The following is a 20,829-nucleotide window of genomic DNA, read 5'->3' as shown; positions in this document are numbered from 1 at the left end:
TGCTATCCCAGTGAAAAAGGGTAGGGAGGCAGCTAATGAGGGAACGCAGATACAAGATGAGGCATTTGGAAGCTGGCCACTCCTTTCCCAGAAGACATTGATGGTGGCTCAGCTCCTGTTCATGTGCTGGTTCCTTCCCATCTCTGTCTCTTCTGGATCTACCTTCATTCTTCAGAGTGTTAACTCCCCTGAGCCTCCTTGTCATGTTATATGGTCCCTTGGGGCAGCAACTAGGGAAGCTACTCTGGACTTGGGCACAGGAATTGCAGCAGCTCCTCAACCCGTGAGGAGTTAGGAAGAAGCTGGGGTTTTAGTACCAAGGGAACTGCACAGGTGGGTGCTGGGGTAAATCCCGGCATAGGCCTGGGAGGCAGGTGGAGCCAAGTGGATCTGGGATCTGCACAAACTGGGTCCAGGACCCCGATAATGTATATTTACTTGTTTATTATTTTCTCTCTCATTTGGAAGCATAGAGATTACTTGTTTTGTTCATTGTTCACCATATCCATAATCATAAGAACAGTGGTATATACCAGGCATTCAATAAATATTTGTTGAATAAATTTATTAAGTTGCTATCATGTTAGGAATTGTTACAGCTGCTAGAAGACACAAGCATTCCACCTCCCAGATGGAAAAATTAAGAAGAAAAGTGACTTCCTCGGTGCTGTTCAAAATAGCAGCAGTTTCTTGATTGTCAGACGTTTGGCCTTTAGTTTATGAGAGTGTGTTTCAGAATATAAGTAACTCTTGATTTGACTTTGCCTGTCCTTTTGTAAGAAATGGGCCTAAGAGAAGGATTAACCTGACTCTTTTTGTCAGCATTTGGTCTCTCTGTGTTAATTTTCCTGATTTAGAAGGTAAGCATGGCACCACGACACCTAACAAATGGATGGGCAGAATAGACTCCCTGACCATGTGTGTGTGCGCAGGCTGCTGTAGCAGAGCACCACAGACCGGGCGGCCTTAACAACAGGAATTTATTTTTTCCTCAGTTCCAGGGGCCAGAAGTCCAGGGTCAAGGTGGGAACTGGGTTGGTTTCTTATGAGACCTCGCTCCTTGGCTTGTAGTTGGCTACCCTGTGGACCAGGGCTCAGTTCCATCACCTTGTTTTCATTTAATTATCTCTCTCTCTCTTTTTTTTCTGAGATGGAGTCTTGCTCTGTCACCTTGGCTGGAGTGCAATGGCGTGGTCCCAACTCACTGCAATCTCTGCCTCCCAGGTTCAAGCAATTCTCCTACCTCAGCCTCCTGAGTAGCTAGGACTACAGGTGACCACCTCCACACGTGGCTAATTTTTATATTTTTAGTAGAAATGGGGTTTCACTACATTGGCCAGACTGGGCTTGAACTCCTGACCTCATGATCTGCCCGCCTTGGCCTCCCAAAGTGCTGGGATTACAGGTGTGAGCCACTGTGCCCAGCCTTTAATTATCTCTTTAAAGGTGCTATTTCTAAGCACACAGTTGCAGTCTCAGATACTGGGGGTTAAGACCTCAATACATGAATTTTGGTAGGACGGGGCTATTGGGGGTGGAAGGTAATATATTTCAGTTCATAACACTAACTCTAAAGTACTTGACTTTATAAAATATGGGGGCGATGTCCAGGCCTGCTTCCTGCTGTCTCTTGCCTTCTGTGGCTGCCTCCTTCTGCTCTTCTCCTTGGCCCCAGACCAAGACCAGCAAGGCAGTCAGAGCAGGTCACAGAGGAATCCAGAAATTCAAGAAGAGGGTTTTGTACCAAGCAAATAAAAGAAAATATCATCCATCTAAGGTTCATTGTTTAAATTACCATGTTTATTTACATCAACACAAAATACAATAATAAACATGACAAAACCATTTTATCTTCATGTAACATAACTCTTCAGTGAACAGAAGTACTACTGTTAATGTTTTGGCCTTTCCAAGATCCCGCCTGGGGTCAAAACAGTACTCGGAGAAAGAGCAGATTCTACTCTACCCTAAAACACACACAAAGGTAACTTCTATTTTCTAAAATCCCATTCCAATAATAATACAAAAATACAACAGTAAGTCCACATAGAGGAGAGGACTGCTGTTGTGTCATCAGCATTGCAACCTATATGTTGCAGCAGATTTCTCCCGGGTTCTGTGCGCTAGTCAGGAAACACAGGAGGTATATCAGCCCTTCAGATTTTCAAGGTGATTTTTCAGTAATTCTTTCATCTAGCCGGGTACTCCGTAAAGGCCTGATTTACTTGAGTTATCCAGAAACCAGCAGAAAAAGAGTCTCCAAATGATCAAATGTATACAGATCTATCTTGTAGAACTGAAGTAACTTACGGATTTTGCTGTGACAATTCAATGGACAACCACAAAGCCTCTACTACATCATGAACTATTCACCTAGTAAAAGGCTTCACATTACAATTCATCAAAGGTAATAAACATTGCACAAAGTACAATATCTCATCTGTATGCCAGTAGTTTAAATGTTATTTGTTTAGTCTCAGTACATTTTCAAAGAAATGACTGTTATCGCTTAACTAACGCAATCTTTCTGTTATTTCACTGACGAAAGAGGCAGTTTCCTGCAGTGGAACGAGGAGATGACTTGGAGTTAGAAGATCTAGATTCTGAACCCAGCTCTACTCACTCTGAGCCTTCGTTTCCTTATGAGGATCAAGTGAGATGAAAGTGCTTTGTAAAGAAATAATAACCATAAGAAATAATATTCTAGAGTCCATCTCTTCCATCAACTGATAGATCCCTAATTTGCACATGTATTTTGCAAGTAAAATTTTACGTCTTAAAGTAAATATATGATGCATATTGACCGCATGCAGCTGAAATGTGCAAGTTGGATTACATAGATGGGAAAAGAATATGTATTAAAAAGCCTTTAAGACTTGTATACTCTTGATATGCTTGACTTGAGCCATTTAAAATTTTATTCTGTTTAACACATGTTCCGTTTATATTATTGGAGCTCTCTTTGAATAAACTAACCATTTAGAGTAATTTTTTTTTTAAAAGAAACTTTTGTTTGACAATTACAGGGTTTAAAAGACTGTGCAACTGAGTGAAATGGACTGAGAAATATAAGAGAAGTAACAGTTTGAAAACTCAGAGTCAAAAAGAAAACTGAGTGTAGAAGTACATTTTTCAGGTAATTTAAAAATAAGCTAACTGATAGAGTTGTTATATTTTTATTTTTATAAGTGACTTCTTAATTTATAAATTACTTCTTCATTTGTAAAACAAATTTTGTACTTAACATTTAAGTGTGTATAAATTCACAAAAATTATTAACACCTAATGTTCAACCTTATATTTGGGACATCTTCAGAAGAATTGCATCCTCTTAGCTGAAGTAAAACCAGAATCTCATTTCTCACAGATTAAGAGAGGGTATATTTCCTACGAGTTTAGAATTAATTGGCAAGTACAGATACCTAATCTTGAGTATATGGGCTTTGTGACTTTGCTGAGACAAAGAACTCAGGTAGCTGCATTCCTGAAACAAATGAGATTCTAATTTCAAACATTTTTCAAATGCAAATCAAGCCCCCATGAATCATTTTGATGATTTTTTTGAGGCATTAATGAAACAGAGTTAGTATTCCTCAAATGATCCCCAAAGTCACCTCTTTGCTAAGGATATTTCTCTTCTTGATTATTTTGAACCTGCCAACAGTCTCTCACCTTCATGTAGAGAATGACTTATCTCCAAATGTCCTATTATTATCTTAAACCAACCTCATTTTGAAGCAACAAAGAAAGAAAAATTAAATAGTGCATTAACATTTCATATCAGTGAACAGACTTTTTTCATGCATGAAGTGGTTCTATCCGTCTGTGGAAAGGTCCACCTTTTGTTTTTCCCTGTGTTTATAGGTTACATTTTTAAAAGTACTGGTGGAGCCTCTGTAGAGCGGATTGGTTCCCTAAAAAAAAAAAAAAGAAAAGATTCAAGTGAAAGTATGTGCATTTTCTTATTATACTGTTTTAATATACAATGCAAATTAGAAAAGGAGAGTCAAGCTCAATCTTGGAAACCATTGGAACAATTTTGATTCATTTGGTATTTCATACTTTTAGTGTTTTACAATTTATATATTTTCATTTTGTTAAATATACAGAACAAGTCCCATATGTATATTCTAAAAAATCTTACCTCTTTTAGTAATGCACGAATTTATGGATAGAAAACAAGGCTTTGATTGTTGTGCTCACTGCTGTTTTCCCAGCACTGAGTCCCTGCCCCACAGCAGGTACTCAGTATGTATGGAATGAGTAGCATGAACAGTGATAGGTGAACCAAAAGTGAAATCAAAGCCAAAAAAGTAAAAAACAGGAAAAGTGAAACTGCTAGAAACATACAAAAATGAATGACACAGTATCTGCCTTTAACAAATGTGTTACTGACGTGAGGCATCAAAGGGCACAAATAATCATGCTAAGGTGAGATCAAAACTCAGACAGGGGAGAAAGTAGTTGCTTAGGAGGAGTGAGGAACCATCCTCTGGACAGCTAACACTCGCCCTGAGTAGCCAAGGAACCAGCTGTCTTTTGCTTGCTATGCAAAACACTGTATAAGACAACCACAAGAGACTGATGTGGGGGACTCTGGGGTCGTGAAAGAGTGGCAGTCCAAAGGCAGGCCAGGCAAAATGGCTTTGCCCTGGGGGGAGTGGGAAGGTTGGGTTTGGGACTCCTGGGTAGCTCAGCTGTGCTGTTTGGGCTGTAGATGTGCCCCCACGTGCCAACAGCAGTGGTGCTGTAGCCAAGAGGATCTGAAGTTTCAAAAGGACCAAGCCTCTCTAGTTGTTCCAGGCAGGAGGAAGCTGTCTGGGTAAGGTACAGTTTCTTCTCTCCCACTTTCTAAGGTTGACCACACAGACTATGGCATCAGACAGCCTGGGTCCAAACCCAGCTGCACCACATGACCATACTGAAGCCACTCTGAGCCTCGGTGTCCCCATCTGTGCCTACCTCATCCAGGTGAAGTATTTAAGCACTATGTGTAGCACATAGCAAATGCTCCATAAATGCTGCCTCTATTCATTAGTTCCTACTTGTAGCTTTTCTTCACATTTGGAATTTTCTTTTCTTTTAAGCTTTAGAGAGAACTATAAAGATATTTTCCCCCAGGGCTTTGGTACAGTTAACATTTCAAAGCCCATTATTGAGTATGTATTGAATTCAGGTGCCACCTCTCAGCCTCTAAGTTAAAATCTCATACATTGATCACCTTATTCCATGAATTATAGCTATGGTAGTAATTTCAAGGTGTGGATTTGAAAAAAAAAACATGATTACATGATTGTCTTTGCTTGCTTGGTACATTTCTTTTAGCTTTCAGAAGAATTGAATAAAACTGGAAATACTCCCTGGCCTTTCCCACTCATTGGCCTCAGCGCCCTCATCGTGAGTGGGAATCACACCTGAACCAATTTCTACATTGTCCAGAGCCAGTGGCCTGACCTCTGACTGACTGACATGTTACCTTTGTTTGTGCCTTTGAAGAGATATGCTATCTCTATAATAAAGCCAAACAGATAAGAGCTTCCTTGGCTGGTGGTGGATGTGGGTGAAAGCTAGGTTGGCATATTGCTTCTATTCCTAAGAGCAGCCTAGATAATTCTGAGGGACCTCCAGATCTTATCTAGTCCTGCTGCCCTAAGAATTTGAGATTTTGAAGGCAAAGGGCAGACTGATGTGATTTTAGATGTAGATGGAGTCTCATTTGCAAACAAAAATCATGCGTGGAATTCTACTAAGTTTGAGAGACTAGAATCTAGTTGGTTACAGGCGAACGAGGGACTCAACTGAAGAAACAAGATGGAAAAAAGTAAGAGGTTCAGGCCAGCAATGACAGCGTGAGCCTGTACTGGAGGGAGTGGGAGGCTTTGTGAACAGAAACGATACTCTGAAAGAGGACACAGGCTGTGAACAGGGTCAGTTTAGAGCTCTGTAGGACCAGGTACTTGTTTGTAGGCGCACCCTATATCATGTCAAACAGAAAATACACCCATATCCCACACTTAATTAACTGATATGCATTATAGAGGAGGTGACGTTGACAGGATAACAAAGTTATTTAGTAGATATTTAGTTGAATGTCTAATTTTGATGGTGGAGTTTTCATTCTGTATTTTAAAGCAACTTCATTCATTCAGGTCTGCAATATTTTGTGAGTCCCTTGCAAAACTGGTTTCGGGCCAAGAAACATTGCTCATAGGGAGGGATGGGTAGAGCAGACTTCACCAGAGTAAGAGGGTAAGGCGGAAGCGTAAAAGTGGACAAAGAGCAATTACATATTGCCGTCGTGTGTGGTAGGGCATTTCCTGGCCTTTGCTGAAGATCAGAGGTCAGGAGAATGCGTTGAGTTTTGTTTCAGGAGGAGGTGTGGAAATGTCTATACTGCCTCCTCTAGTGCTCTGCTGATTGGAACCTCTCTACGAGGGATTTCCAGCAGAAATGCAGGCTTGAGTCCTGCTCTATTTTAGGTGAGTCTGCACTCCACTGCTCAGAAAAGGTCAGTTTTCCCCTAACCATCTGGGGTGACCAGGCTGATTCCCCCAGGAGTCTGGGAGTGCTAATTTAGGCTGTGGATTCTGCAAATGCAATGGCACATTTTTCAAGATTGAAAAAGCAGTAAAAAGAAAACTCTGTCATGACCCACGGCTTCCTTAATGATCGCCTAACTGCCAAATGCAGACCTGATTTGCTTAGCACAGTACAAAATCAATCCATGACTTCAAGAAATGTCAGGCTGAACATTTTTTTGCCTCAAGTTAATGACTTGTCATCCTAGAGAAAAATGTCTAATCAAAGATGAATTTAAATATGTTTCATTTGTGTTTTTATAAAGAATATGTGGGGGTGGCATTATTTTTGAAGCATAATAAAAAGGTAACCTTCTTTACAGCTGCTCTGAAATGTTTCAGGAGGTAGGAGTAAAGATCTTTCTGTCTTGAACCCTGTCACTTTATGAGTCCAATGCAGTCCTATGGCCAGGAGGCCAGATTGTTTCTATTGTCCCTGGAGGGCCCTGGGTTTCAAAGACCAGTCAAATCCACTTCTTGAAGAAGAAATAGAGAAAAACTCAATGAAATTGAAGACCCCAAAATGTGTGCAGTGAGCGACATTTTTTTTTCCAGTAGTTATTAGTAAAATTTAAACTGAATTATTTGAGTTAAACCTTTTTTGTATCCATGTGAATAATTACTACCCAGTCATTATCTAGTCAGGAACATCAAACATTTACTATTCAGAGAAACTCAATTTAATAAGGGAATAATATTTTCCATTTATGCTGGTTTTCTGTTTAATGCATGTTTGGGTCACATGTTAGATGAAGAAACAACAAAAATTCGGCATTTGAATTTCAGTCATGTTCTACATCCTGAGGGAGAACAATTCATGTTTTTGGGGAAATTAACTGTTAATTAAAATGTTATTTTAAAGATATTCATCACGTGTCAGTATTTATGCCTCTGTATGAGAACACTGAAATGTGCTGGTCAGTAGATACACATCACATAGTTGCCCAAGTGCGTGTTTGTGGAGCACCTGCTTATTATTTCCAGGAGGGTCAACCAAAGGCTGTGCTTAGAAGAACAATTAATAATTAGGCTTCAGCTTCACCATGCACCAAAAGTTGGGGAAGTCCCTTAATTTCTCTGAGCCTCAATTTACCTTCTTTCAAAATGGGAATACCAGGATTATGTCATGGGGCTTGCTGCTATTGACCTTTGTGGCAACTTAACCACATTGTTTTACCTGGTTGCCCTTCTCACCATTGCCAGGCATTTGTTGGAGAGTTGATGAAAGTCAAAAATAACATCTGTGGCCAGTGGTCAGGTGAAGTGAACTGTCCTACAACTTTGGGCTCATTAGTACTGTGTTCTAAGTTGCCAAGCTAACTTGTCTGTTTACCTTTTACATTGTTAGGGATGAGTAAATTATATCTTCTCCTGAGGAATCTTGCTTAATTATGGAAAATCCATACATTCACAAAAAGAGAAAAGGCTATACAACAAATCTTCAAAGACCTGTCACTCAAATTCAACAGTTATCACAATTCTGCCACACCTGCTTCAACTATCTCTCCATCCCTCTCTCTCAGCTGAATTATTTCAAAGCAAACTCCAGCTTTCATTTCCTTCCACTCCTTCAGTACGCATCTCTAAAAAATATTGATATTTTCTAGCAATGTCACCATTGCCATTATCATACCTAAATAAATTAACCATACTTACCTGCTATCACTCTAATACCCAGTATGTATTAATCTTTTTTCAGTAGTTTTATACATTTGTTTATTATTTATTTTGGAGACTGGGTCTCACTCTGTCACCCAGCCTGGAATGCAGTGGCACAATCATGGCTCACTGAAGCCTTGACCTCCTGGTTCAAGTGATCCTCCTGCCTTAGCCTCCCAAGTAGCTGGGACTACAGGTGTGCACCACCATGCCTGGCTAATTTTTATATTTCTTTTTTGTAGAGACAGGGTTTCACCATGCTGCCTAACTCGAACTCCTGAGCTCAAGCGATCTAATCCTCCTGTCTTGGCTTCCCAAAGTTCTAACATTACAGGTGTCAGCCACCATGCGCATCCTTTTTTCCAGGTGTTTTAAAGGTGGACTGTTGAAATCATGATCCAAACAAGATCCATACATTGCATTTGGCTGTTGTATCTAAAGGCATTTTTAATGGAAAGATAAAGTAGATAAAATTTTTCATTGTTCATTGTACTGTACCATATATTATGATTAATTTAGAATAACTGCATAAAATATAAACATCCTTATCGAGATAAATGTATCAAAAATGGAAAATTCCATTTGCTTTCCGAATTGAAGGCATTGCTATAAAAATTGTTAACATCAATTTATTTGGGTGGACGAATCCAAAGAAGCATTGTGTCTGCCTGTATTTCCTCCAGTGATATCATTGTTGTTGCAATCAGCAATGTAAGATAATTGATGTTAGATACCTGGACATACCATTAGAGATAGAGAGATGAAATTAAAACCATGAAATTGTTTCTATGGGTCTCTAGAAATGTAATTATCTGTCCTGTGGAAAAGAAACACAGAAAACTATAGTCCTGTTTTCTGTTTGCCTCCTGTGAAGAGAAGACACTTAAATTATTTCTACTGAGTTTACATACTTAAAGGCTAAAACTTTTGGCTTATTTCAGGTCGCTGTTTAAAATTTATGTTATTCAGAAAAACTAACTGCATGGCATTTAAAAAATCATCTCAATTTTGCTTTGTAACCTACTGTATCAGTAACAAGTACTTCCATAGAAATTGGCATGAACTGTCATACTACTTATGAACATTATTCCATTCATTATAACAAAATCAATTTATGGAAATGTTTAGATATGGCACCTGTGCTTTATCAAATGGGGCCTGAGGGATACTCTTAGTGGTGAGGAAGGACTGAGTAAAATATACTTCCCTGACGCCCCTGAGCAGCTGTCTCAGGAGCCTCAAGAGACTCTTCATTGTGGTGGAAATCCCCACTGCACTGAGACATATATATGCTATGAGGGTCATCTGGGTCTAAAGAATGGGTAGAGTTTCCTTTGACCCTGAAGCAGAACAGAAATCAAAGCTGTTGGTTGGGATCATGGTGAGAGTGGTAGAGAAAAAATGTGACATTTGAACTCTCAGAGCAGAAGAAAGCTGAGCCCCTCAATCTCTTCCACCAGCCTCTTTCTCCCCTAGACAAGGAGTAGCTCTAAGGTTCCACATACCGTTTGCCACTTGGCTTTTGATCGTTCTGCTTCAAATTTAGCAACTTCTTTACGATCATGAAATGACACCAGCAGCTTCCAGATACACAGTAGGACAACCCCAATGAGAAGAATAGCCAGGGAAACCCCCAACATGATCATGGGAATGTTTGGAGGCTTTGGACAATCTGCAGAAATAAAGAAAATTATAAGAAGGTGGTAAAATCAACAGTTTGACATTGGAAAGCCATTTCTTATTGGATTTTCCATCTACATTTTCAGTAGCAGAGGATAAATATTGACACCATTTTTGCCTTGCTGAAATTTTAAAAATGAGTTATTTGTTGAAGGATAGTCCTGCATTGCTTCAAAGTAGAATAAAAGATAAAGGAAGAACTTAGTTACTCAAAGTAAATGGATCTAGACTTGATGGCCAACTTTAAAAGAGAATCCAAAAGAGTGATAGTTAACGCACATGGAATATTTAGAGGATTAAGAAAAAAACTAGTTTAATCACTAAAAATGGTCTCTTCTGAGTCCATGATAAAGCAGAAATGGAGTGTGTGTGTGTATGCGTGTGTGTGTGTGTTGCATGTAATCACTTTTTCTTGGACCTTCTTGAATCACGGGCGGTCTAGGAGACTGTATGAAAAGTTACATAAAACCTATCCCTTGAAAAGATTACTATTTCCTTCTTTCTTTACAGACAGTAGACAATGATAGCTTTCAGTTCTGTTTTGGTGAACTGTAATGCAGTAGTCTGGTTTGGGGGAAGTTCCTAGCCTAGAGTCAGGAGAGGTGGATTCACTTCCCACTGATGTACGTAGCTGTGTGAATGTGATCCAGCCCATTGATCTCTCTGAGTCTCAGGCCCTTCATCTGTAAAACAAAGTTCAGTGTTCCCTTAACTTTTCTGCTGATAACAATAAGCTGAAGTGTTCATGTTTATTACTAACACAGCTTCCCTTTCCTCAATATTCTGATTCAGTGGGTATTGGATAAGGCCACCAATCTTTCATTATTAAATATTCTAAATGATTCTTATCTTCAAGGAAGTTTGGGAAACTAGATGTTCTGTAGGGTCCTTTCAACCTGAATATTCTATGAAATGTTATTTTGACTCTATTGATGAAATTAATATAATTTTGCAATCATACAGTACTTTTCCTCATTCACAGCAGAATGACTAATAGTCCTTGCAGTATGCCTAGGAGATGATACATTTCTTAATGAAACATCGTAATTATGCTCTCCTCTTTCATGGAAAAAAAATCCCACATAAATTTATCATTACATATCTGCATCCCTCTGCAAGAAATGAGGCAAAATCCATGGTATCCGGGGAGGAAATGAATCATGCTTAGTTTATCCTAAGTCTTACTGCTTTTAGATATTTAATAAGGAGAGTTATACACATATGACTAGTCATACTATCTTTAAGGTAAGGATCTAGAGTCGATGTGACTCTGAGTGGGACTAATTACCCACTAACAGCATGATGCCCGGCCTCACACACTTTTGTTCTTTGGCCAAGAAACCATGTAAAGAAATTATGCAGAAATAAGTAAAGGAGCTAATGACATAGCTAGTACTGTATGAAGATCTAAAGACTATATTCTCGCATAGCAAATGAACCATAGCTGCCTCTAATAGGTTAGCAACATTCCTGCAAATAAAGTAGCAGGCTTGTGTCATGAGAATATACGCTGGCTACATTTCTGACTAAGAGATGTCTGGGGTGGGGCAGAGTATGCTCCTGCTCAAAGCAGGATGAAGCTTGCTACAATCCTGCACCTGGACATGAATTAGGAGGCTCCTCCAGGAGGGACTAAAGAAGGAATGGGTGTGGTCTGGCAGAGATAATTATTTTCAGAACTGAAAGTCTTCAGGAATTAACCATTTCTCAAGAAAAGATTTTGGCCCAAGTGCCAGAGAAGGTCTTACACATAGAAATCTTCACTTTTCATACTCTGGTGTTTCTTGAGATGCTCAGACTGAAAATGGAGCTTTCCATGGAAGAAGAGGGTCACCTCTATTACTGTGTACAGTGTTGCCTATCGAGTGCAGGTTGGTGCAGCACCTGCTTCTAAGGTTCTGAGTATCTAACTCTGCTACGTGTGTTACCAAATTTGGTAGCTTAGTGTGCTTATTTAGTGCTTGAAATGTGACTTTTCCCAATTAGGTTATGCTATATGTGTGAAATACACACTGATTTTGAACATTTGTTATGAAAAAAATGTAAAATATGTCAGCTTTTATATTGATTACATGTTGAAATGACAATATTTTGGATAACATGGTAAATAGAATTCATTTTACCTGTTTCTTTTACTTTTTAATGTAATTACTAGAAAATTTTAAATTATATATTGATTTGCCTAGCAGTTCGGTTGGATGAGGCTGATCTAACATCGTTTTGTGATTCAGAAATGTATGATGATTGTACAGCCAGTAGGAGGCAGTAGAGCACAGTGGTTCAGACTGTGGGCTCCCGGCCAGGCTGCCAGAGCTCCCCACATCAGCTCTGGCACATAATTACTGCCAGACCTAGCAAATTATTTAATATCTCCATGCCTCAATTTCCTTACCTTTAAAATGAAAATAATAGTGGTACCCGTTTTATATGGTTGTTAAGATATTAAGCGAATTAATACATGTAAAATATATAGAACATCATCTGGCAAATAGCATTAGTAAGGGCTCAAAAAATGAGAGCTGCTAAAATAATAATTAATATTACTATAGTCACAGAAAATACAGCACTCTTTCCCCTTTTCTATCCTCATCACCTCAAGGGCCTGAAGCCTCCAAGTTGGAACCTGTGGGTAAAGCATCTACCCCAGTTGGTACTTTCCAGCCAGGAAGCCTTCCCAACTATCATTCCTTGACTCCATTGTGTCTCTTACGCTCTGGAAGTCCCTCCAGATGGTGGAGGAAAGAAACAAGATAAAAGAAGGCACATATGTCCACAAGCACCCTAGTGGTGACCCTTCACTCAGTTCTTTTTTCAATTTGCTTAGAGGACCCTGGGGATCATCAATCTCCCCTCCCCTTTCTCATGTCTCAGTTTGCTGCTTCTACCCAAGCCTCCACCAGGCTACCTGGTCTGAAAGATGGGAGACAGGAGAGACTATGCGCTTCTGGGAACAGGTTCTGCTCTGCTGGCTCCTGGAAGCCCCAGACCTACTCAAACACGCAGACATTTGTTGAGGAAGAGGGAGCCTGGAAGCTGTCAGGTGACTCTTGTTAAGCCTCAGGGAGGTCATTTTTTCCCTCACTTTTTCCTACTACAAAAACATAGGGATAATAACACACCATAATAAAAAGCATCAGGGCATCTGTGCGTGCTCCGCAGAATGGCATTTGTGGTGCCACTCGTATTGTGTGGAAGAATAAAAGAACAGACAACAGTTCAGTAATGAGGAGGCATTTAGCCCAGAGCATGTTTCACTGAAAAAAAAAATCACTAACTAGATACAAAATTCTCTGAATTAAAAGCAGGACTTATTCTGGAAATTTGTTTTTGTTGTTTGGAACTCGTTTTTTCAATAGAATCAATACTGTAAGGGATGGCTTTGATTTCAAGATAACTTGCTAAAGCCACTGCCACAGTCACAAAGGGTCAGGAGTGTAGTTGGAGAATTTTATTTTATAAGACAGATAATGAGCAGGCAGGCTTTTTTGGTATTATAAAGTAATTCTTCCTTGTGCGGCAGGATTCACCTTATGTTTCCCTAATGAACGGCCATAAGACACATCTTATGTATATATTTCAAAGGAGATGATTTACGTAAGATTTTTCCAGAGCAAGTCTCCAGGAGCACTCTGCATACCTGAGCTTCAAGGCCAAGTTCACAATCATCTTCAGATTCCTTGGATTGTGCCAACCTCTATTTCTCCCTTGCCCTCAGCAACTGCAATGTGATATTTTTTCTGATATGTTTTCTTGATTGGGATATAATGGTCTTGAACCTACCTTTTGGTTCCCTTGACATTGGTGTGGTTTTTATGCTCTTAAGTGATGCCAATTTGATACCTTTGGTTTCAAGTTCAGGACCTGATATTTTATCAGCACATGGATAAGCAAGCACACACAACAAAACACATCTATCTGCTTTATGGCCTGGCCTTATCGCTATTGTCTGGGGCAGAACTTAGGCTCCAAGCTTTTGTGGGGAGGAGTTTGCAAACAAGGTCTGACGAGGTCTGATTTAATGCCACTGTCATATCTGCAGGAACGGTTTAGGGAGGAACACATCACTAATTAAAGACAGAAAATATGAGGCACCTGTGAGTAAATGAGAACACAGTCCGTGTCGTTAGGGCTGTCACTCACAGGGATATTTTGGGACCGTTTGTATCAGGCTTGCCAGGGTAGTTGTTAAAATGCAGAGCCCTGGGCCACACCTCAGATGATGCTGCCTCAGGATATAGACATTTTTAACAAGTTCCCCAAACAGAGGCTGATACCCACTAAAATTTGAATCCTTCTCAATCAAAGTATTAATACCTTCTCACCTACTTTCTTCTCTACTAAATATAAACTTCTCTCTGCCTTTCACTGAATACAAAGTGTTTAAGGTTTTCCCAAGTCCCAAACTGACTCTATGAGTTGGTGTGGATGAAAATCCACAGGAGCAATGGATTCCTCGACATCCTTCCTCACTTGCTGCTATGTCTTTTCTGATTCAGCATTATCATTTAATGACCTATTACCGTGAGTTAGGTATTGGCACTATTTTATGTGCATTATTCCATTACTCCTTGAGACAACACTTAGAAAAAAGTACTATTATCTATACCATTTTACAGATGAGGAAATAGAGACTCAGAGATGCACGTGTCTTCTAGAATGTCACTCAGCCATGAAATGGTGGGGAAGGATTTGAACCAAAGTTTGCCTGATTCACACTCTTTTAAAAAAAATGGACACATTCTTCTCTGTTACCCATTTCTAAAGATACGCCTTTTGCTTACGTTGCATTGAATCCACTTACCTTTGTAGAATTCATCAGCCAACTTTTAGGAAGATGGTGACTGGTGCAACTACAAGTCATCTGATCTGGTTTTTTTTTTTAGATGGAGTCTTGCTCCGTGCAGTGGCACTATCTTGGCTCAATGCAACCTCCACCTCCTGGGCTCAAGCAATTCTTCTGCTTCAGCCTCCCAAGTAGCTGAGACTATAGGCATCCGCCACCACACCTGGCTAATTTTTATATTTTTAATAGAGATGGGGTTTCACCATGTTGGCCAGGCTGGTCTCCAACTTCTGACCTCAAGTGACTGGCCTGCTTTGGCCTCCCAAAGTGCTGGGATTACAGGTGTGAACCACCATGCCTGGCCCTTATCTGGTCTTAATGAGAGACACCGGAACATACTGAACCTTCTAACTGATATCTTTCAACTTGGGAAAGTTTAAGGAACTTTGTCAAAAATTTGGAAATGTCTTTCCTGGCATGCTACCCAGAGCAATTTTCTTGTTGTCTTCTCTTCTCCTGTGTATTATCACTTGCCAGTGGCAGTGGAAGGCAAACTACCCACCTTTTTCGTTGATGCTGTGAATGATGGTTTTCCCCTCATTATCTGTAGTTATTAGGAATGTAATAAGACATTCGTTTTCTCCTTGCAGAGAGCAGGAAACAGAACCATCCTTTGAGAAATCTGCAGATAACGGAGTCATTCGGTTAAATGAGATTCCAAAAGAGGTAATTTTAAAAACAAAGTAGTATTGAGTTTTAATATGTAAGTTAGAGTTTTCAATAATGCAGAATGAGAATAGGAAAGGCATAGGTTTCTTTTTTCTCATTAAGCGAGGTTTCAGTTTTTACTCACGTTCCGGAAGAACAGTTCCAGATGTGGTCAATCAGGACTGACCATCAAATGTACCTATCAAACAGATATGGGCAGGATTGCAACAGGCTGAACGTACTTCAAGGCAGGTGGGTACCCACAGCTGCCTTGGGAATAGAATGGTTTTGATTATGGTAAGGAGAAGGCTATAGGTTCTTCTTTGCTGAGAGCATGAAGGATGTCTAGATTACATTCCTGCACAGTTCAAACTGATACTCATACTTTTAAAGGCGTCTTTCTCATACTGGCATAGTCAAGATTACTGGCCATGTATGTGACCACAGTAATATAAATTAATATCAGGAAGCTGAGACTGAAGCATTATGTAGCTCAGGGACCAGCGGATAAAGGTAAATGAATCCACAGTGACAGTTTGTCTGTCATTTAGTAGAGCTCCTTTCTTAATTTGAAAAAAAAAAATCCAGTTTTCCTCAAATCTTTTCCAAGTGGGAATTTTTTTCTTATTGAGCTTATTCAAGTGGCAGAAAATAAATTTAAGGCAGAAATTAAAAGAAAATAAAATGACCAATCTGAGATGCCAATACTATCTACCAGAAATTTTAGTAGTCCAGGACCTATGTCAAAATTATGTGGCATTTTCCTAATTAAGAAAACAAAACAAACAAAGTTGCTTAACTGTTCTCTTATCTTTTAAGTTGGAGACTTTTCAATGACGGTTACAAACACTGCTTTTCAGAAACCTGTAAGTGGAAGACCTTTTGCTCTTAATCTAAACTTTTAGGACATAGGTCCAAAATTAGTGTGTTACGCCGCAATGGACCAGAACGTTAAAACTGGGGCTGCCCCTGATAATCTTGAACATACTTCTACTAGACTTATGGCCTCTCTCATTAGATTAAAAGTAAAAACATTAATAAGGCAGAATCTAATGTGTTTTCTGATTCTAAGAAAAATTAAATAATAGCCTGTTTTTGGTAGAAAAAAATGCCATAGCTCTTAAGTTGCCGTTTGTGGTCTTTACATTTCGTTTGAGATGAAAAACCCGACAGTGTCTGTGAGAATGCTTTGTATTATCTATGAAAACAGGAACCAGCAAGACATTTAGCATTATAAATAAGATATCAGATGATGGATTTAAGTGCACAAACTGTTTTTGAACCCATTGGAAAGATCTATTACATAGGAATATTAAGAAATCTAATTACAAATCACCCTAATCTAGTCATTGCCAAGTGATTATGGTCATCTAAGTCACCTGGGAATTTTGAAAACATAGATTCTGGGGATCCACCCTTGGGTATTCTGATTTGAGAAGTTGGTTGTAGGCACAGGAGCTTGTACACTTAGTGAGTTGTTTAATAAGTATTTTTAAGAAGGTGATTCTCTTTAAGAGATTTGGTAAGATGTGTGTTATTTCATATGTTTGATTGCAAATGCTACTGCATATATAATTCATATGTTGGTTATTTTATTTGGGTTTTACCACACCTTTTGTTACCTTGCCACTCCAATTAACTAGGACTCATGAAGTCTTGGGGACTCTGTGTTTTCTTATTGGAGTGTTTTCCTGCTTCCTTCCCCCCTCTGTGGTAACAGTGCGGGCTCACTCTGCTCCCTTTGAACATAATTAATGGAACATTTTATTCTGAGGTAGGAAATATGTAAATGGCTTATCATACTCCTTTCAGTAATATTAACCATGTTTTTAAAAATTTTCTTTCAAATAGCCGCACTGAAGCCTAGGGAGGCTTACTTGACCTGGCCGGGGTTATTTAAGTGTTAATGGAATGGCAGAATATGATCTTTGAGTCACAACTCCCATCTTGCTTTAATTACCTCACCACTCCTTTTCATGACCGTTATAGCTCTAGATGTAGTCTGTTCAGTAGTGTTTGGGTATTGAAATAGTATTTTAAAATGTGCAATGACAGATTTGCATAATTCGCTGCTAAGGTTTTCTTTTATTGTTCATAGAAAATGGACCTCTCTCTTTTCTTTTCTGTTGTGAATGTCTACAGTGTTGCTCTAGAATAATACAATGAAAATAAGATGCCAGGCAGTCCATGGAACCATACTCAGAGAAGGGAGAAATGTGAAAACAGGGGTGAGGAGGTGGGCCTGGGAAGGTCCAGGGACGGTGCGAAAAATACAAAGTATCTGCACCACCGAGTCAAGACGGCCATATGTTTAAGACCTCAGCTCTAGGATTAGTTAGCAATTTTCAAAAAACAAGACAAAACAACAACAAAAACAGAAAAATAACAACATTTCCCAAGGAAAAAGTAAGGGGTTTATAGTCAGATAAATTTGGGAATCCTTCATTTATTCCAGTTCCTCCCCTTGCCATTCCTGATGATGCGCACACACATTTAATTTAAATGCATAACAACTCTTAGAAGTCCTGCAAAGGAAACAAGAAACCCAGTTTCCTGTTTCTAAGATTTATATGACCAGGGCGCCTTTTCCCATGTAATGCTTTCACATCTAGGGTTGCATGGAATATACTTTGAGAAACAATTCTCTGAGTACCTGCATGCTAGGGTAAATTAAAAATATTACTCTCAAGCTGGCCACTGTGGTGCACACCTGTAATCCCAGCACTTTGGGAGGCTGAGGCGGGCAGATGACTTGAGCTCAGGAGTTTGAGACCAGCCTGGCCAACACGGCAAAATCCTATTTCTACAAAAACTACAAAAAATTACACTGCATATGGTGGCACACGTCTGTCATCCCAGATACTTATTAGGCTGAGCCTGGAAGGTTAAGATTGCGCACTACACTCCAGCCAGAGAGACACAGTGAGGCCTTGTCTCAAAAAAAAAAAAAAAAAAAACTCTCAGTAAAATGGGATAAATAAGGTTAATAGCATGTCTTTTGATATGCCCACCTACAGTACAATTGAGGAACAATCATACAGATTATAAAGTTGCGTTTTTATTTTACTCTCCAGGAGTAAAATAAAATTCCCTTCGTTGGAGGAAGGGTTGTTAAAAGACTCAGGATGAGCAAATATGATGTGATCATTTCAAGGTAGTATGATCAGTAACATAACTGGGTAACTTGAAATAAAGCTCATAAAATGGCTCATTAGAAAAGTGGCTTTTAAACACAGCCTAATTTATAAATATTTTTTTCTCTCAAATTCATCCAGATTAGTACTTTAAATGGTATTAGTAACCCAATTTTTATATTCAATCTCTGAGTTAGAAATGGTTGTATTTCCCTATTTTGAAATAATTTAGTCAAATATACAAACAAAAATGTAAATATTTTAAATGCTACTGGAGCCCTAGTCTTCCTCTCCAATCTCAGCATTTATGATAATCTACTCAAAAAATTGTGTACTTAAATATAGTAAGTACCTTGTTCATGCCATTATGACTTACATGTATGTAAGGTTTACTTCTTTTTTTCCTCAACACATTAGATTCCCATGTTCCTAGTGCACTGAGGCCTAGCAATTTGCAGAGCATTTTCTGCAATTTGTACACATTTCTCAGAAACATTTGGTAAATATCCCCATTGCTTGCTGTGAAATGAGCCCAGAGGTGATGCTGGGACTTTGCACCAGGTACAAATGTGGGAATTCCACAGAGGCTGCCTGCTCAGTGCTTTGATGTATCTTGCCTTTGGTAGTAGTGTAAGGTGCACACCATCTTGTCTAATTTACTGCTATTTGGCACGTTTATCTTTGGTCACAAGAAAAGCATTGGTGAGGGGTTTTATCAGCACAAATCATGACCCTCCATATGGGATAATCCAACTGTGCATAGCCAGAACTCTCGATTTTGAAACAATGTAAGTAATTTTCAAAATAATATAAAGTTCATTAACTCATTCTATACTGAACATGGATTAATTTCTGTATTCTAATTCCATCTATTTGAGAGACATATCCTGGAGGGTCACACATTATTGGCTTGATTATTTCACTTCACTTGAGCTGCATCTTGGTCACATCTCTAATGTGTGCAGAGTAGTAATTCTACCCTGAGCTGCATGATAATGCAGCAAGTTCAGGATGATACAAAATTAAATTCCCCCAGGTTGTCTCTGTTGGAAGAGTTGGTCGTCACCTTTGTTTTAAAGTTCACAAATTATTGTTTAAACAGCATTGCCAGTTAAAAAACAAAACTATTTAAATATTTGAGGTGAAATTTTGCCTCTAGACTCTGATTCTAAGTAATTAAATTAAAAATGACAGATGAAAGCAAGAGCAGTTTGCTTAGCATAAAGAGAATAGGTCCTTCTTGTATTTTGGGGAGTGAGGCAACAGGGAATTAAGGATGGCCATGGTAATGCCCATGTTTGGAAGGCTGGGAATAAAAGTATATGGAGGGGAGGAAAAATGGTCACTAACCAGAAAACACCCAGTATCTGGGAGCCACCATCTGGAACACTGTCTTCCAGTTGGCTTTATCTTATCTTGAAAAAAGTAATTGGATGATAAAGGGTGAATTCAGGTTTGGGAGCAAACATTTAGCCATTTCTTCAATTTTTCTCCCTTTCTAGTTTGAAAAATATAGCATTCTGGAACTCCCTACAGTTGAATTTGTTAAACAGAGGTGAACTTGGCAACAGAGCTGAAGTCAAATAGAACAGCCACGACTTTGAAATGCTTGTGTCCTGAGCCGTCAAGTTTCTAGCCTTATAGGATGCATTTACTCTTAAAAAAAGAATGTGAGTGAACTAATGCCCTGGTACAAATAAAGTCAAGCTACTAAATAGCCCTCGATTCACAAAGGGCCAAGAACTATGCCTCTCAAGAACAACATAAGGAAATAAAATAAAAAAAAAACTTAAGACAAGCAGAACCTTCTTCTTCACTGATGGTCGCACCAGCTAGTTTGCACTTGTCCACACATTCTTCTCGGGCTTGGCCAACTGCTGACAGGTGGCACTCAATGCAGCTCCTGTGGACAGTATCCAACAATGTATCAGTTCATGCTGGCGGAAAACAGATTTGCAGCTTGAATATTGCTTTACTGCTGTTGCTGCAGTTTGTGCTATAGGAGTATCTCATGGATGTCATTATCTTTTGTTACTTTCAGAAAGATAGTTAAGTGATGTCCAAGTGAACACTGAATTATTCTGAATTCCACTTAGTAATCAATGTTCCCTGAGCCAGTTTTGATACAGCTAGTATTTTTATTTACCTGTAATGATTGCTCCAGATTGGTTAAGTAAACAAACAAAGAAAATATATTACTGATTTACCTGTTTTCATTTTACTTTTTCCTAGGGAGAGCTATGTTCCTAAAATATGATTAGAGACAAGGCAAAATTTTGAATTTCTT

General features: G+C 39.1%; 1 protein-coding gene and 1 long non-coding RNA gene across 8 annotated transcripts in view; one reads left to right on the top strand and one right to left on the bottom strand.

Annotated features, from left to right (window-relative positions):
• Positions 1-1,778: 1,778 nt before the first annotated feature.
• ITGB6 (integrin subunit beta 6) overlaps positions 1,779-20,829 on the bottom strand; it is a 136,961-nt gene continuing 117,910 nt past the window's right edge. For all 7 annotated transcript variants that reach the window (XM_064382687.1, XM_012454830.1, XM_064382686.1 and 4 more), the window contains 4 exons: positions 20,348-20,445; positions 15,263-15,382; positions 9,743-9,909; positions 1,779-3,914 (listed from right to left, as the gene is read on the bottom strand). In XM_064382687.1, coding sequence (XP_064238757.1) covers positions 3,816-3,914; positions 9,743-9,909; positions 15,263-15,382; positions 20,348-20,445 — 484 coding nt within the window. In that variant the 3' untranslated portion in view covers positions 1,779-3,815. The remainder of the gene's footprint in view (positions 3,915-9,742; positions 9,910-15,262; positions 15,383-20,347; positions 20,446-20,829) is intronic.
• On the top strand, positions 1,990-7,434 carry LOC135276989 (uncharacterized). Its single transcript, XR_010344593.1, has 3 exons — positions 1,990-3,136; positions 4,857-4,971; positions 5,326-7,434. It is a non-coding gene; the product is annotated as an uncharacterized LOC135276989 (long non-coding RNA).

This window comes from Aotus nancymaae, unplaced genomic scaffold (genome assembly GCF_030222135.1).
Source record: "Aotus nancymaae isolate 86718 unplaced genomic scaffold, 86718_ANA_hifiasm-v0.15.2.pri h1tg000029l, whole genome shotgun sequence".
Lineage (NCBI taxonomy): Eukaryota > Metazoa > Chordata > Mammalia > Primates > Aotidae > Aotus > Aotus nancymaae.
Note: the sequence above shows the minus strand (reverse complement) of the source record. Positions and strands in the feature narration are given on the sequence as shown.